Genomic DNA, 26,503 nt, shown 5'->3' on the forward strand with positions numbered 1-26,503 from the left:
TACTTGATTATAACAGTACTTGATTGAATGTACTTAGTTACTTTTGACCACTTGATTTAAAACAAGCCCTTCTTGTAATGCTAAATTATTTGACCAGGCAGCTACAGAGACTCTATAACTATAATTATAATCAGGTTGTCATTTTATTTGCAGCGGACAGGGATTGTAAAGATGTATTGAACTGTACAATGTGATGTTTTTCATTGACAAATAATGATCAGATTCACCTGAGACAGTTTGACACATGAGGAACAAAATACAGCAACAACAGGACATGATCTCCATAAATGATCCCTCTGTACATTCATGTTTCAAAATAATCCTGATCCTTAAACATTAATATCGTAATACAACAGTATTTCGTCCATTCAGCTTCACATTGTTGTGTTCACTGTAATCCTACTGAAGAACATTAGTATCAATGCTAATATTGAGGAAATGAGCTGTAATATTGAGAAAATAAATATTGAAATAATGTTACAAACAAAAAAAAGTTGCACCATGATTTTGCATCTTAGTCTATTCCAATGAGGTACTAAAGTTAAAGAACAGGGTTGGTGATATTCTATATTCTCCATTTGTATTTTTATTATAGTTTTATTTTATATTTATAGAGCTCTATTGATTTCCAATATTTTTTAATTTTGTATTATTTAACCAATGAAATTACATACATGAGACAAGTTTTTAGGGTTGCACTATTTGGCCACTTGAGGGCACTACAGCAAGGTTGCAACCAACGGTTATTTTCATTATCGATTAATCTGCTGATCTCATTTGGTTTACGAAAGATCATGAACAATTCAAAGCCACAACACATTACATTTACTTTAAATGTCCTACATTCAAAATTCAGTGCGCTGCCTCCACACGGCTCTCAACATGGCGACAGCTGAGCCGGCGGCTAGCAGCTAATGGCGCTAACAGTGCAAACAACAACACTGAAAGACTGAAAGAGCTAACTGTCTTTATCTGAGGAAGGGTGCTATTGTAAATAGTTGTTTGCTGCTATATCAAAGAAAAAAATATCGAACAAAGAACCTTTAAGCAAATTCTCCCCGTCAAGAGTTTTATATAATAACAATTCATGTTGAGTCGTGTTTATGCCCAAATGATGAATGTAAGTTGAATATTCACTCTCTTTTAGCTCTGTGTTTGGTCGCAACCAACTCTTGTTTGGCTCTTTAGCTGCTTAATGTTCCACTTTGTTGACCAGTTAGTCTCTGTCCTAAATACAGACTAACTCAAAGAAAATATAGAAGGTCACCAGTCTTATCTTGTAAACTGTGTGTGTGTGTGTGTGTGTGTGTGTGTGTGAGAGGGATTTACCATGACTTAACTGTTTAAAATCACTGCAGGATAGTCAATAACAATCTCTAGGTCCAACACAGTGGCTGTTTTCTATTCAACCACCAGTCCTTCCTCTTCTTCTTCCTCGTTAATCTGCCCTCTTCTCCTTGACGTCGGGTCCACGCAGAGCCGCCCTCACACTGCTCCACACCTCCGTGTACAGCAGAGTCCCCAGGAACACCACCCCTGTGCCCACCCAGTGCCACGTGGTGAAGGGGTTTTGGAAGTACATGATGGAGAAGATGAGGCTGAGGAACTTTCTCAGGGTCACCACCAGAGTGACGGTCAGCGAGGCGCACTCTGTGGTCAGAATGAAAACACCGCGGATGCACACATACCTGAAATATGGTTAAAGTCTGTAACAAGAGTGTGAGGAAAAAACCCCCAAAAAACAGAAGTGTAATTCCTCAACAGGCAGTGAAGTGCTTTGTCTGTTTGTTAGTGATGTATACAGAGGGATGTTGATTTCTTCAAATAGAAAATAGATAACAAAAATGTTGTATTGTATATATTCTATGTATAAAAATGAATGGTTTCCAACCTTTTTTGCTTGTGACTTTTAACTGTTGTGATCATTTCTGATACAGGTGTCAACATGCTATGTATCAAATCAACACGTTTTCAGAACCTTAATATAGCAAACTATTTAGTATTCCTTAGTTTGAGGAACACATACATACTTTTTTAACACATTTAAATGGTTTAACCCATCTGCTTTTTTCTACTTTTAATATAATATACATGCAATCTTTAACTCTATATAATTATTCAATGTATTAGCGATTGAAGTCCTCTTAACACACACACAGCACTGCAAGAACTTTGTCCAAATAAAACCCTGAATAGTTAATATTCTTTAAATAAATCTGAATGATGCAATGCTCTGTGACGCTGCAGATGTGAGTTGCAGTTCAGAATATGACCGAGAATTCAGAACACACTTTTGGTGCTCGACCTTTTAGACATACAAACAAAAGTTTCAAAGTTCTTTCTATCATCTTGTGGAGGTGCCAATGTAATAATGTAATAACTGCTACAGAAGATAAATAAATACAGTGACAATGACTTTTGTTTTAACAGGATACTGTGTGATGACGTTGATCAGCAGGTAGAGCCACATTATGGGCATCGTCAGTCCAACCACAGGAACGACTGTAGGAGCTGAGAGAGAGAGAGAGAGAGAGAGAGAGAGAGAGAGAGAGAGAGAGAGAGAAGAGGTATATTTACATCTCTGAGGTAAAGAGACGAAACGTTAGCTCTCCTGAATGGATCGATGGCACTCACTGCTCTGACTGAAGTAGACACAGTGGTTGTAGATGTCTGATGAGAGGAGCAGGAAGCCCGGCAGAGGCAGGCAGTGCTGCAGAGACGCAGGAAAAAAGATCAGTATCCGTTGTTATAATTTATGCCCAAGAGAGAATATTTCCTAGAAGCTCAAATGAAGCTTGAATTTCTCCTGAAGACGTCTGAATCTCGCATGCAGTGTCCTACTGACGCAAAGCTCACATTATAGAAGAGAGCTTCCTTGGAGTGTTTTCCGTACTGCTTGTACAGCGTCTCCTGGAAGATGCCCATCCTCGCAGACATCAGCAGAGCGAAGGTCAGCATGCCGATACCTGAAAGGACAGAAATAAACAACAACAACAGATAAAAATACTTGTATGACATCATGTTAATGTGGCTGTTTGCTGGTCATTTATCAAGCAAAAGTTACATTCTCTTTTATGTGCTTGTAAATTGAGCATCTTTGGGTTTTGGGCTGTTGGTTGGAAAAAAAAACAACCAGTTTGAAGATGTCACTATGGACTGTAGAAAGTAACGGTGGACGTTTTTTACTATTTTATGGCATTTTAGAGACTAAATGCTTCACAGATCAATCAACAATATTAACTGATTGCTAAATTGCTATTGAAAATGACTCAATAGTTGCAGCCCTTTTCCAACTGACATGTCAATATGTATGTTTGGCACATGAAGACTCACCTATAAGCCAGCGCGTGAAGGCATAAAAGCTTTGCTCTTCTGATCCCTCATTGGCCACATTCTGCAGAAACAAAATGACAGAATGCATTAAATAAAATGTGTAAAGGTCAACATGGGTATTAATAGAGAAATGTAATCGTGGATTGACGCAATTACTGCATAAAAACTAGGCCCTAAAGACACACAATCAACAAATGAAAACAAGCATTGTTATGTTACTTTATATTGAAACTCTGCAGAGGACTCACCACTTGTTTGGCAGACATGATGGTGCAGATGAAGATACCCGCTGACACTAAAGCTATAGACAGATATTTACTCACTGAATACCTGCAGGGGAAAAAGAAAGTCAGACACAATCAACCTTGAAGCTTTCAAACCTGCAGACTTTATCTATACAAGATCTGAAGTAGTATTGTTGTCAGAGGAAGCAGGAGTACCTTTTCTTCAGGATGATTATTCCCAGAATCATGTTAGCGATTAGTGATCCCTGAAAAGAAACGAGGCAGCGATCAGACCGAGGTGGAGGTGATGGATGGATCAAAAGTGAAAGGGAAAAGCAGACCAACACCAGTTCTTACCGATCTGAAGATCATGTGTAGCGGCATGGCGATGTTGAAGTTGAGAGCGTAGTTGTTGATCACACTAACTGTGAAGAACATGGTCACCATGATCACATAGTTTCTGTAAAAAAAGGGACATAACAGGTTTGTTTTAGTGCCCGTATAGATATTTTTCTGCTGCAGGAAGTTCAAACGGCATCGACAAGTTTTTTACCTGATAGGGATCGCTGGTTTCTTCCTCCCAAAGTGTGTTTCGAAGATGAAACCTTCTAATGCGATGAATAAAAACTGAGCGAAGGTGACAATGTTGCCACATCCTGGAAACTGTCTGAAGGACAAAACAACAGAAAATATGCAGATTTAATACATTGAAAGAGATTTGATTTAAAATGATGAAGTTGGAAAACACAAACTACTTTAAAACAGACACGGGCAGTATGTCTACATTTCCATTGGATAATTGGAACTGTTTATTACAAATCGCTGATAGTTTTGTGTTTTGTTACTGATCAGCTGCTTTGTTTTTCTCTATTTAACATTTTTCTTTTGGACCTTTACTTTCATGATTTTATTGATTTATTTGGACACCAGAGAAGATTAGAAGCTAATGAGGAAAGATGGGCCAAGTGTTTGCACATAAAGGCAAAGATACGGGCCGCAAGACACAAAATACATTACAATCATTTAAGTTGATGGTTTTCACTTCCACATTTGCCTGAGGAATACCTTTTACATCGAAACAAGAAAGAATGGCGAAAAAGAGAAATACAGTTTATTTAGAGCCTAAAAGCATACATCCTGCTTTTGTTCCCTGCAGAAGAGAATCCCATTAAATAAACAAACAATCAAATAACCAGAGCTTTAATTTGTATTTCCCATATGTCCTTATTCTATTTATAAATACAGAAGGCTATAATGTATATTTATACAAATATTTCAATATATATCAAACGTCTTGTCAAAAAAAAAAAGCTTTGGGAAGAATTAAGTTGTCTCTTATCTTATTTTAAAGTAGCACCAGTGTGGCAGTCAGTTCAGAGGATATCATAAACATATACAAATACAAGAAAAAGCTACTTAATGGCAGTTAAATGAGCCTCTGTCAATATCTTAATGTATTGATCAAACACTTCATATTTGGAAACAGTAACAAACACAAATAAAATCTACAACTGTGGACACTTTTCTGAAGTAAAGTCCACACTAGAGCAGTCAGTTTTGTCACTGACCTCACAAGCAGCTCCAGAGACACCACATTGCTGCAGCATCCGACAAAAACCAGTGCAATAGCAGAACCAGTACCCATGATGGTTTACTGGTGGAAAGAACCAGTGGGGAAATGTGTCACTTGATAAAGCAGATTTCCAATCGGTGCATATTTGCAAAAACGCAGCGTGTTTAGTCTCAGAGCAGATCTCCTGCTTCAACTCTTGTTTCAGTTCAATACGTATGAATCTGTAGTTGAAGCGCTTCCTTATTGCGAGGGCTCTTGGGAGTTGTAGTTCTTTTTATGACATCTGGGATAAATGGCACGCAGTGTTCTTAATATTATCCCTATTTAAGGCAACATCAAACATTTATTCATGTATTGTCTGGGGGACAATTTTAGATGCACATGTTAGTGAAATATGTGGAAAATGACGAACAGAAAGCGAAAATAAATGTGTTAGCGGCGCAATCACTGCGCAGCTGTGACGCACATGAACGTTCGAACGCGCATGCGCAGATTAGTACTGCTTAACAGGATGTGAAGAGCTCTCACTCTGCTTGAATCTCTGGGTACCAACAAACAAAACAGACCAACAGATAAGTCTGCTCTGCTTTCAACGAACTACACCTCTCACCCCACGATATTAAGTGATGTCACTGTAAAAAAAAAAACAACTAATACTCCATTCATTCATACTTTAAATAAAATATAAATAATAGTGGAAACACTGACGTGGCCAAAAGCACCAGAAGACTGTTTCAAGAAACAGGTTGAGTTTTTAACAGAAAATCAGTCCCTGATTTGAGAAGGTTAAAGGTTTCCCAAACACTCAGCTTGTTAACTGTATATGTTAATGACACATGCTGTGTTATAGATTTGTCCTAGAGTTTAAGTAAATGTAATGTGAAGATTACTGTCTTAAATACTGGTCTGACTAGATCTTAATATTAATCTTGGTTTTAATCCATAACCTATAAAATGAAAAATCTGACGTTATGATTGAAGTGATCAGATCTTTTGACTCAGAGTAAGTAAATGCTGCAACACGACAATTTAAAATAAAGTATTGAATACATGTCCTGCATTCAAAATCATCAGAACAGAGCGTTATACCGATCAACATACAGGCAGCATTTTTACTGTTGTAGCTGATCATGAAGGACACAATGTTACTACTTGATATACTGTCAGGTAGCTTATTTTATAATAGTGCAACATATTTTAAAATTTGATATGTTGTGCAGTTACAGTAAACCAGCAATTGTAGCTGTCAGATACATTTTTTTTAGGAAAACTGCAGAATCAGGTTTATTGACAAGTAGGTTTTCACAGGATATACGTTGGTGTTTTTTGGCATTACAATAAACATAAGATACATTGTGGTACGTGAGCAGCAGAAACACACTTGCATGCTGTATCAACAACTGCAACAAGTACTGCAAAAGTCTATACAATTTAAAATTTAAATAAAATATAAAAATGCACAGTAAAAATTTGAAAAAATATAAAACATATACATTTTGTCATCATGTTTCTTTTAACGATTCGTACAGGTTTTTTTTTTTGCAGAAAGAAAGTGCAAAAGTTCACGCCGTATAAATAATATATTGTGCAATGTAAAGAATGAAAGAGCTAGAGAAAAATATAGAATACAAATAAGATAAGATAAGATAAAATAAGATAATCCTTTATTAGTCCCGCACCGGGGAAATGTACAGGATTACAGCAGCATAGATATAGTGCAAACAAGGTACATAGTAGAAAAAACAAACAAGTATTTTAAATAAATAAGTAAGAAAAATAAAAATCCACAATAATTAAAAAAAAATCTTATAAATACAGACAGAATAATTATAGTTATAGTATTGCACAGTGTAAATGAAAAGTAAAAGTAACACAAATTGAAAGTGTGTTTTATTGATAACATTCAGATCGTTTTGGGGTATGTGAGCAGCAGAAACACGCTGTACTAACAACTGCAGCGTAGACGATCTTTGGTAGATGACGTAGGTTACGTGCGTGTCCCCGGACGACGTGGCGTAACAAACCGCTAGCTTCGCCTGCACCGCTGCTACCGTTGAGCCAGTTAGCCCCTAACGGCGGAAAGCAAGCAGGGTTGAGAACGTCACGAGCTTCAGTGTCGTTTAATCATCAATACATAATCATCTCCTGCGGCCGCCAAAATGATTTCACTCACGGATTCACAAAGTAAGAGCGGTTGTTTTTCCGCATCTCTGTCGTGGTTTCTGTGTAAAGACCCGGTCAGCTAGCCGAACATATGAGGAGAGCAGCTCCAACGCCATTGGCTGAGAGCGTAGTGACGTCACGTAGCTCTACGTCACTGAGAAGCGCTTTAAACTGAGAAACAACTCGTTTATGTTCCTCATATATATATATATATGTATATATATATATATATATATATATATATATATATATATATATATATGTAAATATATATATATATATATATGTATATATATATAATATATATATATATATAAGTCCCTTTATGTGCATCCATGTTATATATATATGTATATAAATATATATGTATATAAGTCCCTTTATGTGCATTCATGTTATCAACTAGTTTGTTATAATTTATCATATATAATTAATTAATTAAACTCTTGATAATAAGACTGCACGATAAGATAAGATAATCCTTTATTAGAATTATGAGTTTGCAATATTGATTAAGTTATCTAGCACAGTGTATGTGATTGGATATTGCCATCTGTTGTGATGCATTGAATTTGAAAGAAAAATGTACTTTGTCATATATATGCAAAGATTTTTTAGAATGGAATCCATATATGTTTTCATACATTCATTCACACGTTCTTATTTCTATTTCTTATGTTTGTATTTAACTGTTTTATTTTGTGTGTTGTGTGAGTAACTCCGGTCTTCCTTTCTTATTTGTTGCATCCTGTATGTGTCTGCAGCTGCTGTGTTTCTTCAAGTTTAATCTTACCAACAGTTTCTAACATTTCATGTTACCACATGGCCTTTATAATAACTTTATAATAACTGTTTTGTTTCTCGCAGAAATTGGGATGGGGCTGACAGGGTTCGGTGTGTTTTTCCTCTTCTTTGGGATGATGCTGTTTTTTGATAAAGCTCTCCTCGCCATTGGAAATGTGAGTTGATCAATGATGCTATTTCTACACCGCACGACAGTTAAACATCTCCCTCACCTGACATCATATTGTGTGTCTTCGCTTGTGTTGCAGATCCTGTTTGTGTCAGGCTTGTCCTTCGTCATCGGTCTGGAGCGAACGTTCAGGTTCTTCTTCCAGAAACACAAAGTGAAAGCCACCAGCTTCTTCCTGGGAGGAGTGCTGGTGGTTCTCATTGGCTGGCCGATCATTGGAGTCGTCCTGGAGATCTACGGTTTCTTCCTCTTATTCAGGTCAGCAAAAACAGAAAGAAGACAGAATCTCATTGCCCTCGTTATCATGAATCATCGTGACTTATCGGCCTCATTCTCTCTCTCTCTCTCGTTAACAGAGGATTCTTCCCGGTGGCGGTGGGCTTCATGAGACGAGTACCTGTGCTCGGGTCTTTGCTCAGTTTACCAGGGATCAGTACAGTAAGTACCACAACGAGAAATGGATCCCAAATGAAATGCCCCTTTAAATGAATGCAGACTTTAAACTTGCTTTTGACGGCTGATTCATCACACAGAATATTTAGTGACCTTTGTCTCGGTTTGTGTTATTTTATGTGTTAATTTGTATCAAAAGCTGCAAAAACATGTGATGTTTGACAGTTGGATACTAGCTGTTGTCACAAAAGTTAGGCCGCCAAGACAAATAGTTAGAAAAATGAATTTAGTAGTTTACTTTTTAGAGTTTTAACAAACAATTTTTTTCATTATTATTAATTGTTTGGTGGAATGTGTATTTAACTTTTTTTTATAATTTCTCACAGGCGGTGTTTTCATATAGCTTTTTTGTATTTGACAAAGTCATCCAAAATCAAAAGATATTCATTAAAAATTTGATAGTTATGTCATATATTTAAAACAAAAAGCATAAAATCCTCACATTTTAAAAGCTGGAACCTAAGTATTTGTTTAGCATTTTTGCTTGAAAAATAATGATTAAAAGGATTATCAAAACAGTTGTAAATTGACTTTCTGTACTGATTTTCAACTTGTCCATTAATAAAACTAATCATTAGAGCTATACTTATGTCATTACAAAGATTCTCTTTCTCGACTTGCTTTCATACTGTACTGATTATAACTAAAGTCAATGTGTGAGTGAATGCTGTCGGTGTGAGAACAGAGTCTCTGTTGAACTGAACACATACAGTCTGTTGTCAGTGAAGACTGTTGGTGTCCAGGATCAGTTGTCACTTTTATAATTATCTTAATGTCTCACTGCATCTTCGGGGAAAACTTTCTTTTCAGTGGTTTCCAATGATTTATTTCTCTTTTCTTCCTCTGAGCTTTAAACTTATTTTGTCTGATTCAGTATAAAAAAAATATGCAGCTTATAAATAACACTGTTGTCTTTTTCTCTTTCAGCTGGTGGATAAAATTGGAGAGAGCAACAATATGGTATAACAGAGGACCGTTTTTGAATCAGAGGAGAGCGTCTGTATTTATCATAGTTTCTAATAGTGACTGTATACTTTGGTCATTGCCACTCCGGAACTGTGACACCAATCTAAGTGTATCTGTGGATGTTTGACTGACATCAAGATGTTTTGTATCTGACAGCCAAGAGATTTTTTAAATTATTATTTTAAAATCTGGAAGCAGGTCTCCCATTTCCTATCATTCCTGTCTGGTATTTATGGGCTGATAACTTGGGACCACTGGATTAACTCAGCGAGAGGAGAGTCGGCAGCTCTTTGCAGCATCCTCTCCTCCAGATCGTGTGCCTGAACTGAGAGGGTTTTTTTAAGAGTCCTTCGATGAAGTGTTACTGGATTTTTGTACATTAAGAAAATAAATAATGTTGAGCTAAATGTTACTCGGGCAAAGACACCTGAACAGTTGTGGAAAAGGTTTTAGATGCTTTCTATGGAAATGTTTTACTGTAACTTTTTGTAAGTGCATACTTGGAATAAAGTGGGTCTTTTATACATTTGTGTTATGTTTTTTGCACCCAGGGTAATTAAATACAGTTTAATTACCTTGGATTTGTTTATGCCATGAATTGCTTTAGTGTACCAGTGTCATTCTCAACAAAAAAGCCTTTGATTCTCTCTCAAATACAACATTTCAGTTCCTTTATGAAAATGTGTGATGTCTAATGTATTCGTCAACATAAACTCGTACAAGTTACTGTTGAAGCAGCATAACAGCAGTAATCATAAATAATGATATATGGTTACAAACATGATAAATTGCTTAATGCATGTTGTTAAATGAGTTTGAAACAGTTAATAAACGTCTCTAAATACAAACTAAGACAAGGTGGAAAGTAGGAAACAAGCAGATGTAATAGAATCATCAACAATGGCTCAATGACATTAAGTGTCTCAGGGAAACATATCAGTGAGTTAGCATGCACAGAACCAAAAACATCTGTTGGTTAGCTTAGCTTAGCATAAAGACTGGAAGCGGGAGGAAACAGTTAGCATGGATCTGTCCAAAGGTAAAGCTCTACTTAGCAATTTTTAAAGTTCACTGATAAACAACTCGTAAAAAACAAATTACGACAAAGTAGGTGATGACAGGTGCAGCACTTGAACTATTGTTAAACTACCCTCCTACTCAGCCTCAGGCCTTGTGCAGGTGTGTACGCCCACGTGCTCTGCTGACACCCTGTCATCAAGTCAGCTTCCATTCATAAAATGTCCCAGGTGTCGTCATCAGGCCTTGACCTCGTGAAGAGACTCTGCTGCTCATGAGAGTCTTACCAAGTGTAACTCTCTGTCGTCCGTCTGTTCTTAATGAGCGGTGACAGCTTTAACAACACCTGTCACTCTTGTCAAAAGGAACATAACGTGAGATGCAGTTGACTTACCAATTAGCCTCATCAGTGACGCAATAACGAGCTGATTTGCATTGTCGTTTCTATAATGTAGCAGTGACAGAGGAAAATCATAACACAATCATTTAGCCTGCAGGAGAGCACTACATATACAATTAACGGTAAGATATTATTGTTTTTATTATCATTAAATATTCTTGTTAGTATTGTTTTTATAATTATTAATAATGACAATACTAATAATTGTTGATTTTGTCAGTGATTGCACTGTTTGACTTTCCCTTAAAATATCTGAGAAGCCAGATTTTTTTTTATAATTGAAATGTACATTTAAACAGTAATACTTTACTTGAAGTGCCACTAATTAGCATTTAATTAGCAGTTTTTAACACACTGTAATGTAAACAGGCATGACAGTTTATTCATGTACGTGTCCACAATTATACCTGCTCTGTCTAAACAGATAATAAGTGACAATATTGTAAAATAAATCTCAGATATAATATGAATGCCTTGACAGGATTTTTTTAATAAGAAATTGTAATTGTTGACAAATGCTGTACATTAATAAATGCTTAAGATATCCTAGAACTACATTATATTTTTTTATAAACCATTTATGAAATGCTGGTGGGGTAACTTCTCTCCTTCTATTAGGAAAAGATATTAGTGTTTTTAAAAAAATAAATGTCATTACAGAGTTCAACGATGTCTCTAATAGTCACGTTGCTTGTGGTGACATTGGTCGCTCAGTGTTTGGGAGAACCACAGGTGGGTGAAAGTAGATTTTGTTTCTCTTTGAGCTGAATTTAAACAAACACATTAAGAAAAATAATAATGAGATAAACTATGATCTTTTGGCATCATGTTTCAGAGGAGGAACTGGTCTCCTCAGGCCATCTTATACCTAAAAGGAGCACGTAAGAATTTGCAAACGAAATTTCAAACTGTTGAATTTCCAGGTTTTGAGCTGTTCTGTCATATGAAGAGAAAACTGTGTTGAATGTTGATTCTTTACAGAAGGACATCGCTCAGTGTTGAAGCGCAGCAGCAGAGGGGAAGGAGACATTTTACATATAGGTGAGTGTAGTATGTGATGCACTGCAGCTAATTAAGAAACCCCCCCCAAAAGAATGTGATGTATGCAGTGAAGCAGTATTATTTTTGTCTCTTTAAGCTTGTTACACTTTCTAGTAAGTGACACATTATTAAGGGTTTACAACTTGTAACTAATGACTCGGTAAATAAGTTATACAAGCTGTTATTGAGAACACCTTCTATGTTTTCATGTTGTGAAAAGTCTCTTATTTAGCATTTACCATAATCCGTTTATTGTTAACTATTTAATTATTATTTATTAGAACTTATTAGAGTTAGAACTGCAGACTTCAATTATTATTGCAGATGATTTACTTACTTTGGCTAGGAAAACCTCATACCCCTTATACATTACTTAATTAACATGTTGAAATGCATAAAAGATGGTTTATTACAGTTTTTAAATAACCTATTGACATTTATAGCTTGACTTTACTCTTAAATTTCTACCAGAAATAGAGATGTGTCACGATTTTGTTTCCCAAAAGGTGCTCTTGTTAATGGGAACTGATTTTACTGATCTATAAAGTATTTGTAAAGTATTTAGTTTACCAGGACTTTTCATTTTAAATGTCTTTGCCGTGTGTCTCTGCAGTGACTCACAACCAGAGCCCTGATGGACCTGGACTGTCTTTGTCTTCCATTCTTCTGGAGCTTCTGCAGCGAGCTGTTGAAGGAGGTAAAAACCCTCAAAGTTATCAACAACACAGCAATTTAAAGATTTCTATCCAAACCTTCAAAATCTATTTTCTTCCTCAGATGGAGGCAATCCAGATAATTACAATGATGAAGAAGAGCTGAATTTGAAATAAGTGTGAAGATATTTTTTTCTTTTCTTGTCTTTTTGTTGCATTCTTGTATTCTTGTGTTACATGTCGCTGTTTGAGTTTACTTGTAATAAAACATGCTACATAAATACATTTTCCTTTGCCTTGTCGTTGAGCTGTGTGTTCAATGTTGAGGGATTTCCTTTCAAAGTTGTACAATTTATCTATTAAGAACATAAAAAAAAAGAAGCCTGTGTCAGCTTGGGGCAACAATTAAGTATTTCACACCACAGGTTGATTAACGCCGTGCTAAACATCACTCAGTCATTCATCATCACACTGTCGGAGAGATGTGGCCCGATGAGTTTTATTGGAAATGGCAGCATGAACTCGCCGTGACCGAGTCAATCAAAGGTCACCGGCTAAGAAGAGTTTTAATTGACATAAATTTGAATAAAAGTGTATTTATATACGTGTATGAAAAATAAACAGCTTTATTAGTTTTGGAAGATGTTCACCATGTAAACATCACTAACTGGAGGTCACATATAAATTAACCCAGCTGAACATTCATATTTTGTAATAAACTAAACTAAAATAGAATAGAATACACCAACCCATTCTTTAAAGGGTTTAATTTGATATGTTTACAATGAGGATCTGATAAATGTGGAAGGAAATTTCAAATGATCTGTTTCTTTGCATTGTGTGCATAACTATCTGTGCAAGAAAGGCCCTCATATTATGCAACAACCATGCACCGTATTAAATCAGTTATTCCATGGATACATAAACTCCATGACGATGTTTCCCTTATGTGATCAAAGTCAGCATTCCCCTGTTAACCATATGCACATGTCTTTCCTTATATACAGATGGATCAGATCTCACTCCAGTGGTGTAATACACATTATTTGAGATGACTAATTAAAAAGCTCATCTAATCATAACATTTAAGAATTTTTTCTTTATCAGAATTTCATCCATTTGCACATTAATGTCTGTGATAAAACGTCCAAGAAATGTTTTGACTGTAGGACTGTGAATCAGAAAATGTACCCACGTCCTGATAAAATCACCTGAGGAGCTTTCAGTGATATAGGATTTGTTTAAGTTTTCATTTGTTTCCTTTTAAAGATAAAACCTCCAGTGCAGCTGTTTCTTTTTGCTTTACTACTTAATAACTGAACACGTGCACTTTACTGTTCAAGCAACAACAAACTTGCTTTATTACACACCAAAGCGACATGAGTGACACACGGTCCCAAACTGCAACACAGCCGAGGACAAATGAGTCAGAGCAGCGTTTCACTCAGTTCATGTCACAAACTGACACCTACAGCTAAATCTGATGGGATTAAACTCCTGTGAATCTACAGAGAGCAGTGGGTTGAAGGTGGTGCTGTGTGGCCTTTAGTGACTGCAGTGTGATAATATGTCTGGAGGGAAGGGCTGCATCGCCCCCTGTTGCTCAGTTAGACGTCCTGCAGGTCCTTCTGGATGTCCCACAGCGTGTTGGCACTGGCCTGCAGCTGGGCGACCTCGTCGTCGGTCAGGGTCATGTTGACCACGCTGGCCACACCGCCGCTGTTCAGCACGCAGGGCAGACTCAGATACACCTCGTCACCGATCCCATACATGCCCTGAACACAACGAACAAAAACCTGACTGTCAGCAGAAATGTGAATTATTGTGCTTAAATTTGAAAAGGCTGAACAAAAAGAAATTGTAAGCTGCAAATAAACCCACAATTTGAACCTGGATGCAAAGACTTCCAACTACAATACATTATTACTTGATTTGTTTTTTAACACCTGTCTAAAAATGTGACACCCAGTGAACAAAAAATAAATAATAATAATACATATATTAAATTGATGTCTGTATCAATGCTGCTGACTCTGTGAACTGATCCCTTTTGAACTGAAAACAAATTCCACTGTTTGTCACTGAGAGCTCAATGGGTTTCAGAAAATTGAGCTTGAATAAGTAAAACTGAATTTATATTTCACATTTAAAAAAAAGTAAATATCTCTTTAAAATTGTATTTTATCAGCTACTGATGCCGATTCTGTTTTACAAATTAAATTTAAGACTCAATATGATCATGAAAATGTTTTTCTAATTTATGTAAATGAAATCTTCCTTTAAAAAAAATCCCAAATCAATCAAAACATTAATGCTAAAAAGTAACATAAAAGTAATTAAGTTCCACTGATTTAGATGCTGCTACATCCTTTACCTTCACCATGGTGGAAACGGGATGAATCCTGTTCATGTTCCTGATGAGGGTCTCTGTCAGGTCAGCTACACTCAGACCGATGGCCCAGTTGGTGTAACCCTTCAGTTTGATCACCTCGTAGGCACTGAGAGGACAGGACACTGCTTTAGTGTTGAGGGACATTTTTCAGACTGCCAGCTGATTTAAATGGTTAGAATGCAGACGAGAAGTGCTAGAAGTAAACTGATAAAAAACAACAACACTCTTAGACGCAGATTTTCACTCAGGACTGATCCTTTTGTCCCGTACGCTGATGAAAGAGACTGAAAGAGATAGTGCTGATTGAGCTGATTAACTCATGTCTTGTCCTCGATAATAAGATGATTTCACTTTTTCACTCCTTTTTTCATACCAATTCAATGCTCGTTTAAACAGGTGACAATTGAGGGCAATATGGATAAAATGTATCAATAGTCAATAGGTCAATAGTTATCACTGTCAGTTTTTGATATGTGAGAATTATTTTCATACTAGTATTTAACTCAGATACCACCACACCTAAAAACATTGTACCAGTCAAGGAACCGCGGCCCACCTGTCCACCACCATCTTGTGTGTTTCCATCCAGTTCTCCTCGTCGCTGTCAGTGCCGATGTCCGGGTTCAACGTCTGCAGGTTGACTCCTGCCACGTTAGTTCCGCTCCACACAGGCACTAGAAACACATGCTGAAACCATTGACCTTCGTCCACATGTCAATGACATAATAACGTTCAGAAATCCAACAGATCCTCACCACTGGTGTCTCCATGCTCTCCCAGTATCCAGCCGTTGAAGCTGCTGGGGTGGATTCCCAGTTTGTCAGCCATCAGGAAGCGAAAGCGCGCTGAGTCCAAGTTGGTGCCGCTGCCGATGACGCGGTGCTTGGGAAGGCCGCTCAGTTTCCAGGTAACATAAGTCAGCACATCAACTGTTAAAGAGTGTTGTTAGCATTATTATAGGGTGGAATCTGTATGTCTGTGTGTAAGAGAGAAAAAACTGAGTGAAGAAATTGGCGAGTACCTGGGTTGGAAACCACAATGATGGTGCAGTCAGGACTGTATCTGACGATCAGAGGGACAATGTGTTTGAAGATGTTGACGTTTCTCTGGACGAGGTTCAGCCTGCTCTCTCCTTCCTGCTGACGGACTCCAGCCGTCACCACCACGATGCGGGAGTTCGCTGTCACAGAGTAGTCTGAAAGAGAAGGAGCAGATTTGTCATAATGGTTAAGAGTCCTCACTTTCTAATTCCTATCTAAATCCAGGGTATCTTTATATAATCAAAGATTAAAAAAAAACACAGCTGGTAAAAATTTAGGCTATTTTTTAATTCCAAAATGATTGAGTCACAATGCTCTGAGGCATAAACTTGCCTTTGTCTGCGACTATTTTGGGGGTTTTGAGGAAGAGGCTTCCGTGCTGCAGGTCCATCATCTCTCCTTTAAGCTTGTCCTCCATCACGTCCACCAGGGCCAATTCATCAGCCAGCTCCTGCAAACATCAGGCAACTTCAGAACAATACAGTTCACTCATTCAAGCTGTTTGTTTTAGGGACTAAATATATACCTGACACACTATTGTAGCATGGCCTCCACCTGGTACATCCAGTGGTCATTCTAAACCACAGGTTTATGCATGTATGTTCTCCCGTAAGGCATAATTATAAATTGCTTTGGCTGTTTTATACCACTTTAACACAGAAGATACTCAATTATATATAGAGCTTAAATTATGAATAGAATTATATAATATTACTGCATGAGTTGCTTGATGTTAGACCGGATTGCTCGCAATTGAAAACTTTCTCTTCAGATAAAACAAGATGTACATATAATTGGTCACTAATAAATTATAAATCTATATTTACCAGTTTTGCATACAGTATAATGGCTGTTAAAATGTTTCATTGGGGAGTCCATCAGTAAGGTAAAATTGCTGCCATTACTTCCATACAGACAGAGAGCTGCAGCCCAATTATAGCTGTTTTAGTAGAAAGTGGTGCTAGGAGTTAAACTTTATTTCAATGGTCATATGTATAAAGATAAATACATGAAATTTGACCTCAGCATTTAACACTTTAAAATGCAGACAGAGGGAAGCGACCACTCTACCCACTGAGCTACATCCACCCCCTTTGGTGACAATTACATATTTCATTCATTGTCATCGCCTCTCAACAAGGACCGGGGAGGGATAACAGATCAGACACCAAGAGATCAGTAATAATCCGGTGTCAGTCTGGATGAAAGCCTGAGTATTACCCTGTCCTGTGACACCAGCAGGCATGAAGGTAATCTCAGGCCAAAACCAGTGGAGCTTTTACCCTGAGCAGGATGCTGATGGCACAGGCCATCCCGACCTGGCCCACTCCCACCACTGTCACTTTATTCCTGGGGGGCTCAGGAGGACCGCTGAACAGCGGGGTGATCAGCTTCTGCAGAATTGAGGCCATGTTCAGTGCTGAGGAGAGTACAGTAAAGAAAGGGAGGAAGGAGGAAGAGGAGAATGTTCCTGGTCAGAATAAAATGTTGACTGCAGATAAATGACAAACACTATGTACAGACACAACTGAGGGGAAACAGTGCTGCATCCAGAAAAGCTGCGTGCTCAAACTTCATAAATATTGCATTCAGGACGTCACATTTTATATTCTAGAGTGTAGAGTGATTAAATATTAAGACAGACATTTGTCTCAGTAGCACTAATGTAAGCATGACTTCTCTGTCATCTAGACCAATTACCCCCAAAAAAGAGAAAACTGACTGACTGAGCTTTGTTTTGTCTCACACATTATCTTTCTGCAGAGTTCACCTTGAAATGACAAGCAGCCAGATACAAAACAAAACAGCAGCAATACTTGCATTGTTTGGCGAGGCTCCGAGCTGCGAGGTATAAATACCAACATGTAATCAGCATGGCAAAGTGAACGGATACCTAAGGTGTGTTCCCACAGAGCTGCGTTCCCCTCCGCATCCACATCCACCTCCCACTGTTACAGTCTGTGCAAACCAGACAGTCGAGGCAGGTATCCGGTCAGCTGCAGCTCGGAGCACATGTGACTGAGGGCCGGTCTCCTCTCCCCCCCACCGTCCTCATCCCCCAAATGGAGGACGGAGCTCTATAATCTGATGCCAAACTTGACTGACGGACTGCAGACTGTTAAAGGAGTTACTGTAATCCCTTAACGATGCCGCCATCTGCTGCACCTGAACTACAGATGAACATTTACCTTGCATCTAATAGGATGTCTCTAAAGAACAATTATACATTACCTCTGTCATAAACAGTAAAGGAAGTAGTTTACAGATTATTTTACTAGAATTCTGTCTCTGGATAAATTCAGTATATTACATAGTCCTTGCTCTCCCATTAGTACGGATATATTTTTGCCACTGTTTAGTAATAACTATGAATGATCTCTCTGTCACCGAATTTTTAGCACATTGCATATTTATGTTGCAAAATGGAGATACGACAAAACAAGAGGCACTCTCCAACTGTTGTCAGTGCATAACATTACTGCTTGAAATTAATCATAATATTGTGAAGGACAGTGTACATCTGCAAAAAATATCTATTGCCCTCAGATTTTGCCATCTCTGAAGAAGGATGAAAGTCCCTTTGAAGGTGCACAGATAAACAGTCCATTCATTAAACCTTGAGTGAGACTAGATTACCAAGAGAAAGCTTTGTGCACTCAGTGCATGTAAACACAAGTGGTTAAAGAGGTGGCTTAGCCTGCAAGGTCACAGTGGGGACAGTAGGGTTCATGACTTTAAATGGCGCTAAATAAAAACATGGTTAGTACCTGAATAATCGAGGAACCAAAGTATCATCAGAGAATTTACCTTTTTAGGCAAAATTGTAGATAAAACATCTGTTGTGTAGAAACCTGTCAAATATTTGTATGTGGCTGATGAGGTTAAGTCTCCCTTGAACTTGAACACAGACGGTGCAGGAGCCAGACAACACATTATGCACCAGAACAGACAATGTCAGTATGACTTCTACCCTGTAGGGACAATACAATGTGTAAAATTGATTGTGTGGCAACACGTGATATTTCATTTATCTGGATATTTATTTTAAGAGCCACAAGGACCCAGATAAAACTACAAGCAAGAAAGAAACTTTTCCCAAATTAATATTAATCAGTTTATCTTTATATATATATAGTATATATTTCTAGATTTAAAAAAAGTGACAGTGGTTTCCGTGTACCTCGAGATAAACAGTCAAACTGGAAGCAGTTACAACTAGTGATGAAAAATCTGTATGAAGACCCGGAAGCAGTCAGACAGCAGATCCTTTCCCAAATTAGACAAATGTAACACAAAACAAAATCCAATCAAATCCAGTCTAGATCTGTGTGCCTCCTGCTGATATTTAAAATGTTCACATAACAAAGGAAATCATGGCTGTTCACCTGTTGTCTTGGGGGTCCAGTCACTTTGAGTGCAAGTCCTCGTCCTGTCTCCAACACGTCAGTCAGACCAAAACCTTGGTGTGCTGTACTGAGTGCCTGCTCCTCTTCATGTTGTGCTGTCAGGCTGCAGTCTGCTGGATTTAATTGACTAAGCCTCTCCATCCTATGCAAAGTCTCAGTTTGGCACTCCAAGGGTAACCTCGGTCAGCAGGTGCACATTCATCTACAACAACAACAATTTCCTGGTTAAAAAGAAATAACCAGACCATTTAACAATTAGGATTAGGCCTTTTGTGCAAACCAACATAAAGAAAACATCAACTTTATTTTTAATTCTTAATGTTACGCAACTTGATTATCGATTAGGCACCTGCCTCACAGCCTCTCTGCACTGCTTAAGGTCTAGGTGAAGGGCTGATGCGGTGTGAAAATGAGTCCAACACTTCAGAGCCAGGGAGCTGCTGGGAGCCTCTGAGCTGCTCCAGAGCAGATTTGATTTCAGGGGGTGTGTCTTATTTGGCTGTGTTACCAAAGACAACTGGTTTCACTCATTAACTCACCCTTAAATCTGAGTGCCATGTGCTCACTGAATGCTGCGCTGAATTACTTCGTTAATCAGAGGTACCACTGAGCCAGCAGGAGGAGAATCAATGATGGAGCACAACCACTGCAGGAAAAAACTCAGGAGAGACATCACACACACCCAATATCACCATTAGCCTTCTGTTAAATACATATTGGCAATTATTATTTGTTGACAATCAGTCATGTCGTCCACCTCAGAAAATGATAAACAACAGAGCTGGTTATAAAACGAATGTATTTTGAATATTCAGAATATTAACTGAGTCAAGTCACGTGACATTTTCAACCAACTTAAAAGGGAATATTTGACACCTTTTATGTGGATGTCAAATCAGTGTTGATAAATGTAGTCGATTGTAGCAATAAATTCCTCAGTGCGTCCTAGTAAGATGATATTGCAGCTGTAAATCATATTGTTCTTTATGCATCTAGCGCCATCATTTAAAATGACAGTGATGTAGGTGGATGGAAGGAAGAACTACAGGCTGCTATTTCAGCTTGGATTATTAGTCGCCGCCTCTAGATGCAGATAAAAACACAGAACTTCCTAATTTTCTTTGCAAACTAGCTGTTTCCAACAGCGGAAGAGGCTTCACCAAAATATGAGTGCAGAGAATGTTATGGAATAGGATACATTTTACAGTGTTTTGGCTGACTCGGATATTCAGTCGGTTATGCACAACCAACTCTGCTCCCAGCAGACCACATGACACATGACAATAAAAACCTGTGCAATACATTACACTGTGCAATAATAGTTAAAATAGTTTTTTCTGTCTGTAAATATAATATTTCAGTTATTGTTGATTTTCTACTGTTTTTTATTGCTTATTTATAATACTTGTTTTTTTTATTTTCATTTTTTATTTTTATCTTGTCTTTCTTCTACTATGTCTCTTGTGTGCACTTTACTCTATGCTGCTGTAAGCCTGCACATTTCTTAATTATCTTATTTGAGTCAGACAAAATGCTGACTGGGCATCCACATAAAAAGGTGGAAAATGTTCCCTTTACTAAACATCATATTCACTTTAAAAACATTTTCTACATTACCCCATATGGATTATGTGACTTGTGTCAGGAGCAGCAATGATACTCTCTTGTGATCACATCCACATTCAAATTAATGGGAGGCAATGGCATTCTTTTTCTAAAATCCTAAAAAGTATGGATTACTGGGGAATATAAGAAGCATTGTAAATGTGTTGCAACAGTTTTAAGGAAGACAGAGAAAAAAAGTGATCTGGTAATAGCCACGTTTATTTTATGATACGCTGTCTACATTATCATAAATAAACAGATTACAAATCCTTCCCCACATAACCCGTCGTTTTTTGTCCATTGCGGGAGAGCTGCCTGTTAATGACTCATTTGTGTTAAGTCAGCAAGGTTCAAATTAAGATACAGTATCACTTTCATGTATTACATATTGCTTTCAAATGTTAGCTTAAAATGTGCTATAAAAAGTTGAACATACCATTTTAGAAAAATATCAAAATAGAAACAAAGAAGCCACAGAAATCCTCCCACCCCCAACATCACCTCCAGTGATTGCTTCCTCTCTCCCAGCAGGTAAACAAACCCCTTACAGAGAAATATACCTTCTCTTATGTCTGGTAATTTTGCTCAGGCAGAAGTAGCCAAAGAGCTCTGAAGAGAATAGCTTGATTAACTGTCCCAAAAGGATCGACTTTCTCCATGTGTCTTTTTTGCCGATCCTCCATGTCTGGACACATGCAGTCAGTTAGCTGGGCTATGTGGGTGCATTGTAACAGCCAATCCTACTTAAAGGACTGAAGGATCAGAAATCTAATTAAAACAGAACAAAAAAAAAAAAAAAAAAAGCACAACAGAGCACTAAAACCCAAAGCATGTAAACTCAATCGGGCACACTGGCAGGACTGGCAAATCAATAATCCATGATCGAACACTGCAATTTAAGTTTCCTTAAGGAGGAATTGTCAAATAATTGGAAGATAATCAAAACTAAAAAGCTGTTTCTTTTACAATTTTGTTTGTAAATTGATAAGTTGATAAGAGATCCGAAAAGTAAAAGTTATTCTTCCTCAAACAGTAAAAATCTGGATAACAATACACATAATTCTAGTCATAGAGCCTCATATACAATGACTTAAGCCGTGATCGAAAGCCATTGAAACGTTTTGTTTTTTACCTTAGCCTGACCGTGGGCGGATTTTCCTCATGCAGTGATGCGACCTGATCACTCCATGTGTCTCCTCCCAGCACAGACCACATTAAAACATTTCAGCTGAATCGACCTGAGCACCATAGAAATAATGAATCACTCTACCTAACTCTATAGCTACAGAGCAAATTTTGAAATTCATACAGGAAACACACGTAACATTCTGGTATTAGTAGAAGCACTGCTTTGTGCTTGAAAATAGGAGGGCACTACGTGCTAAGAGTGTCCAGGCACTTCACCATCAGAAAAAACACCTGGCACAGAGTTAGAAACTACAGTATGACCTTCAAAAACTACAACCATGCATGGACAAACTGGCCTCTCCATTCTGCACCTGTTCCTACACACAAGGGTTAATTACACACAAAGACACAAACAATTCACAGATTCAAATCAACATTAAAATGAGTCTCTTCTGACTGCCACAAAACAGTGTTATCCAGAAGCTACCGTTTTCCTCTTGTGGTGGGAGGAAAGCCAAAGTTCAGAAAGGAGAAAGTTCAGCGTTCCAATTAAATCTGCAACCTTTGTCCAACCATGTGGCTAAAAAGAAGAAGTGAGCCAAGTTTGCTGCTTGAGTTGTGGTGTGCTGTGGCAGGCGGCAGGGAGGTGGCGTGGGCGTGGAGCGAGACTGCTGAGGGTCCTTACTTGCCGGCGCCCTCTGGAGCACCGCTGCTGCCGATGCCCAGGTAGGTGGCTGCGTTGTTCACAACGCCCTGAAGGGGGACGACGACGACGCTGTCCAGGAGGCCTTTGAGGGTGTTGATGCGGTCGGCATCCAGGTTCTGGTAGGCGTAGAAGAGAGAACCACCCACGACAACGAGGAGCAGGAGCTTGAGCAACACAGACAGGAAGCCTCGTCGGGCCGGCGCTGTGGAGGAGACGGAGCTGCCCCCTCTGGAGAAAGACTCAGAGTAAGAGCGGGTCTCAGTGTGGACGCTGTGCTGCAAACGGGACTCGTCCAGCCAGTATTCGCTCGGTTTTAACGGTCGACCAGCTGCCCCTCGGATCGGACGCCTGCGGGTCGCACTGGTCGGGGAAACAAAACCAAACTTTCAGGACACAAAAATACATATTAACCCAAGAGCCACTTCATGTTCAACTTTAAGGCAACATTTTGCTAAAATTTTTGCAGCACATGATTCGTGTGCCTATTACCTCATGCCTGTTGGTGTGTTTATTTCATTGGCAAGAATATCTTCAACAACACTCTCGCTGGCCTTCTTAGGAGTTTCTTCAGTAATAATTTCCTCCACCACCTGTCAGGTTAATATAAAAAAATGTTAATACAAAATTAAAATATATTCCTATCGTAAAAAAATTGGAAATGGCAAAATGTGCCTCACCTTGGCTTGTCGTCTGCTGCTGGCTCTGACGGTAACTGGAGTTTTCCCTCTGCTTCTCACAGGCCTCTCTACCACAGGAACTGGCTCTGGTTCAGGGGCGGCAATCTCCTCTGAAAAATACATGTAATGTTAACACAACAGTGAAACATGAAGTTAAGAAAAGGAAACATACAGATGTAGTCAGGCCACGTTAGGGGCAGTTTGTAAGTGATGTGAACTTTAAAAAAGCTCATGGGTAAAGTGTGGTCAGAACTCACCATCTTCCTTGTCACTGTAATGGTCAGAATTGGTGTTGCCGTTCTGGTTACTGTCTGCCTTGGGGAGAGCTGTGACGTCTGTAGGAGCTTCAGGTTCAGCTGGAGGCTGGTCCAAAAGCTTCTGCAGCTTCTTCTCATACAACTTACGGGTGGTGGCTGAATCGATGGGGGTGGAGGGGCAAAAATAGGGTAAATTACATATTTATATAGGATTTATACATCATTGTTTGATTACTTAGACACACAGTAATGCTTTAGGGACCAGTGTTTGCAAATATCCGTTATGTTTTTGTCTAAAAGCCAGTCAAAAACAAACAAACCACATTTAAAGGATTCTTGTTAAATGTATTAATAATGCCAATAAATGTATTTCTAATCTGATTTTTCTGCATCTTTAAATATCTTCAATCTAACCTTCTGTCCCATGTTTGAGAAGTTCTCACAGATGTCTGACACATGGCCTGAAGAAACTCACCAACAATGGGTCCTGTTTCCACACCATGTTTTTCCAGCTGTTGTTTTAGATCTTCATCAGTGAGATCTGTCACCTCTACTTCCTCCGTGCGAGGCTTGTCTGTCTTTTTGGTAGCTTTCTGCAGAAAGAGTTAAGTTCCATATCATAATCAAACCTATGCAATACAAATACACTGTGCAATACAATAGTCATAATAGTTTCTGTCTGTATATACAGTACCAGTCACAAGTTTGGACACACCTTCTCATTCAACTACTTTGAAGAATCTAAAATATAAAACATATTCTGGTTTGTTGAGCATTTGTTTGTTTACCACATCATTCCATATGTGTTCCTTCATAGTTTGGATGTCTTCAATATTAATCTACAATGTAGAAAAACAAATAAACAAAAAGAAAGAGAAACCATTGAATGAGAAGGTGTGTCCAAACTTTTGACTGGTACTGTATAATATCCAGTTACTGTGGATTCTTTACTGTTTTTTTATTGCTCATTTATAATACTTATTTATTTTTAATAATCTTGTTTGTCTCTTTGCACTATCCTCTATGCTGCTGTAATCCTAATAAAAGATTATCTTATTTTACACAAGTCATAATCTAAACGTGTTTTTTTTTTATCAATAAAGTCACATGCATATGACTCCCAAATACAAACACAACACACTCACTCTTCCAGACCGACTTTTGTTGGACACCACGGGTGCAGGCAGCAGCTCCTCGTCGCTGGAGAAGGCGTCTGCAGGCGGACTCTTGTTGTTGAGCGCGGTCAGGTTCTTCAGATACAGCTGCACGTACACTTCTTTCTTATGCTCTCCGCTCGGAAGTGGCACATTGTTGGCTGTCAGCTCGTTCTTCAGCTTCTCTTTGGTGAGAACAGTCGGGTCATCGAGGTATTCCGCCATGCTGCGGCTAACACACAAACACACCGGGAACGTGACCGAATGGCGCTGTTGTCAAACACGACTGGCGCGTAACCGCGGCCAACCCAAGCTTAGCAGCCCAGAAGCGCGCTTTTTTCTCCCCAAAAATTAAAGGCCTGTTGTTGCGTCTCAGCCCGCCGGATTCAATACTCACACGTAGCTCTGCTTTTTCCCCGAAACAGAAACGCGTTCGCACGTTTGAGGATGCTAAACAATCAAAACGAAGTCGCTGCGGTGAGATTTGAATTAGCTTAGCTTCAAACCCGGGACACTCGCTTCTTGTCTGTCCGCGGTCGCAGCAGGGCCGAACAAAAAGCAGCCCCGCCATTGGTTGGAACGACCCAGCAAGCTGCGCTCTGATTGGCTGGCTGAGAATGGCAGGCTCGGCGTGCAGGCCGCTGCCACAAAGAAACAGCAGGCCGTGTTCACATAAAGCGACTTAACTTAAATCCCCCCCGCGATATTTACACTATTGTTTTTAAATAAGTGGCGTTATTGAAGCTGTTGTTTTGATACGTAGACAAATGCAAGTTTAACTCATTAAATTGAGTCGCATTGCGTGACGAGAAGACAATGTTAATGGCGACTTAATACACCAGTAGTTTCAGCATGCACCATGCTTGTGCCATGCATTAATGGGTTCATAACAATAACTAGAGTTTCATCAGTTTTCATATTGCACAGTGTGGCGTTGAGTGGATGTGAGGTCATGTAGATGAAGTCTGCCTCTGTAACAGAGGAGGGCAGCATGATCCACATTATTTAAAAGAAACAAAGGTTTAGTCTTATTTTAGGTTTCATGGTCAATATTAAGCCAGCAGGCAAGCAAACTCAAGGTTATGAAGAGAGAAGAAGAAGAAATAAGTGCGCAAACTACAAAATAAAATGTATTAAATCGAGGGGAAAGCAGAAGGAAATAAAAAAGATGAGGCTGCATCAGCACGATCACTTTTTGATTTCAACCTTGACGTGGTAACAGAACAATGCACAGAGGTGGTCAGACTAACTCATATATGTCAAGAGCAAAATGATCAAATAATGGATAAAGGGAGAACACAACAGAAAAGCAAACAATGACACAATAATCACTTCCTTCTA

General features: G+C 38.5%; 4 protein-coding genes and 1 long non-coding RNA gene across 7 annotated transcripts; 2 read left to right on the forward strand and 3 right to left on the reverse strand.

Moving 5' to 3' along the window:
- Positions 1 to 132: 132 nt before the first annotated feature.
- slc35b4 (solute carrier family 35 member B4) lies at positions 133 to 5,325 on the reverse strand. The gene is made up of 10 exons (XM_054620240.1): positions 5,126 to 5,325; positions 4,111 to 4,224; positions 3,915 to 4,017; positions 3,774 to 3,823; positions 3,582 to 3,663; positions 3,334 to 3,394; positions 2,857 to 2,966; positions 2,635 to 2,710; positions 2,436 to 2,511; positions 133 to 1,688 (listed from the first exon to the last, which is right to left on the reverse strand). The coding sequence occupies exons 1-10, from the start codon at positions 5,200 to 5,202 to the stop codon at positions 1,439 to 1,441; spliced, it is 999 nt and encodes a 332-aa protein (XP_054476215.1). The 5' UTR covers positions 5,203 to 5,325; the 3' UTR covers positions 133 to 1,438.
- Positions 5,326 to 7,071: 1,746 nt separating this feature from the next.
- LOC129108590 (vesicle transport protein GOT1B) lies at positions 7,072 to 10,195 on the forward strand. Its single transcript, XM_054620458.1, has 5 exons — positions 7,072 to 7,314; positions 8,161 to 8,252; positions 8,346 to 8,524; positions 8,623 to 8,704; positions 9,647 to 10,195. The coding sequence occupies exons 1-5, from the start codon at positions 7,290 to 7,292 to the stop codon at positions 9,683 to 9,685; spliced, it is 417 nt and encodes a 138-aa protein (XP_054476433.1). The 5' UTR covers positions 7,072 to 7,289; the 3' UTR covers positions 9,686 to 10,195.
- An 834-nt stretch (positions 10,196 to 11,029) lies between these two features.
- Positions 11,030 to 12,122, forward strand: LOC129108916 (uncharacterized). Its single transcript, XR_008531937.1, has 4 exons — positions 11,030 to 11,224; positions 11,763 to 11,834; positions 11,938 to 11,983; positions 12,084 to 12,122. It is a non-coding gene; the product is annotated as an uncharacterized LOC129108916 (long non-coding RNA).
- Positions 12,123 to 14,403: 2,281 nt separating this feature from the next.
- LOC129107850 (L-lactate dehydrogenase C chain) lies at positions 14,404 to 18,104 on the reverse strand. 3 transcript variants are annotated; one of them, XM_054619438.1, is made up of 8 exons: positions 18,050 to 18,104; positions 17,512 to 17,648; positions 16,562 to 16,679; positions 16,210 to 16,383; positions 15,944 to 16,117; positions 15,745 to 15,862; positions 15,171 to 15,294; positions 14,404 to 14,571 (listed from the first exon to the last, which is right to left on the reverse strand). In XM_054619438.1, exons 1-8 carry the CDS (start codon positions 18,102 to 18,104, stop codon positions 14,404 to 14,406), a joined length of 1,068 nt encoding a protein of 355 aa, XP_054475413.1. The 3 variants fall into 3 exon arrangements, with proteins under 3 accessions (XP_054475413.1, XP_054475415.1, XP_054475414.1); XM_054619440.1 differs by lacking the exon at positions 18,050 to 18,104 and having other exon boundaries at positions 17,512 to 17,649; XM_054619439.1 differs by lacking the exons at positions 16,210 to 16,383; positions 18,050 to 18,104 and having other exon boundaries at positions 17,512 to 17,640.
- Positions 18,105 to 21,447: 3,343 nt separating this feature from the next.
- tmpob (thymopoietin b) lies at positions 21,448 to 25,716 on the reverse strand. Its single transcript, XM_054620026.1, has 7 exons — positions 25,560 to 25,716; positions 25,154 to 25,394; positions 24,484 to 24,601; positions 24,009 to 24,164; positions 23,752 to 23,861; positions 23,564 to 23,664; positions 21,448 to 23,434 (listed from the first exon to the last, which is right to left on the reverse strand). Exons 2-7 carry the CDS (start codon positions 25,385 to 25,387, stop codon positions 23,050 to 23,052), a joined length of 1,104 nt encoding a protein of 367 aa, XP_054476001.1. The 5' UTR covers positions 25,388 to 25,394; positions 25,560 to 25,716; the 3' UTR covers positions 21,448 to 23,049.
- Positions 25,717 to 26,503: the final 787 nt, after the last annotated feature.

Source organism: Anoplopoma fimbria, chromosome 19, assembly GCF_027596085.1.
Source record: "Anoplopoma fimbria isolate UVic2021 breed Golden Eagle Sablefish chromosome 19, Afim_UVic_2022, whole genome shotgun sequence".
NCBI classification, from domain to species: Eukaryota; Metazoa; Chordata; class Actinopteri; order Perciformes; family Anoplopomatidae; genus Anoplopoma; species Anoplopoma fimbria.

What these genes read in the sequence shown, in the direction of transcription:
- slc35b4 (XM_054620240.1), bottom strand. Translation starts at nt 5,202, where the DNA reads ATGGGTACTGGTTCTGCTATTGCACTGGTTTTTGTCGGATGCTGCAGC. An exon ending in TCTCTGGAGCTGCTTGTGAG is followed by an intron (nt 4,225 to 5,125) that starts GTCAGTGACAAA and finishes TTTGTCCTTCAG; the next exon opens with ACAGTTTCCAGGATGTGGCA. An exon ending in TGTCTACTTCAGTCAGAGCA is followed by an intron (nt 2,512 to 2,634) that starts GTGAGTGCCATC and finishes TCTCTCTCTCAG; the next exon opens with CTCCTACAGTCGTTCCTGTG.
- LOC129108590 (XM_054620458.1), top strand. Translation starts at nt 7,290, where the DNA reads ATGATTTCACTCACGGATTCACAAA. An exon ending in CTCTCCTCGCCATTGGAAAT is followed by an intron (nt 8,253 to 8,345) that starts GTGAGTTGATCA and finishes CTTGTGTTGCAG; the next exon opens with ATCCTGTTTGTGTCAGGCTT. An exon ending in GTTTACCAGGGATCAGTACA is followed by an intron (nt 8,705 to 9,646) that starts GTAAGTACCACA and finishes TTTCTCTTTCAG; the next exon opens with CTGGTGGATAAAATTGGAGA.
- LOC129107850 (XM_054619438.1), bottom strand. Translation starts at nt 18,104, where the DNA reads ATGCTGATTACATGTTGGTATTTATACCTCGCAGCTCGGAGCCTCGCC. An exon ending in TCGGAGCCTCGCCAAACAAT is followed by an intron (nt 17,649 to 18,049) that starts GCAAGTATTGCT and finishes TACTCTCCTCAG; the next exon opens with CACTGAACATGGCCTCAATT. An exon ending in CCGTTTCCACCATGGTGAAG is followed by an intron (nt 14,572 to 15,170) that starts GTAAAGGATGTA and finishes CGTTGTGTTCAG; the next exon opens with GGCATGTATGGGATCGGTGA.
- tmpob (XM_054620026.1), bottom strand. Translation starts at nt 25,387, where the DNA reads ATGGCGGAATACCTCGATGACCCGACTGTTCTCACCAAAGAGAAGCTG. An exon ending in TTACAGTGACAAGGAAGATG is followed by an intron (nt 23,862 to 24,008) that starts GTGAGTTCTGAC and finishes TGTATTTTTCAG; the next exon opens with AGGAGATTGCCGCCCCTGAA. An exon ending in AACACACCAACAGGCATGAG is followed by an intron (nt 23,435 to 23,563) that starts GTAATAGGCACA and finishes TTCCCCGACCAG; the next exon opens with TGCGACCCGCAGGCGTCCGA.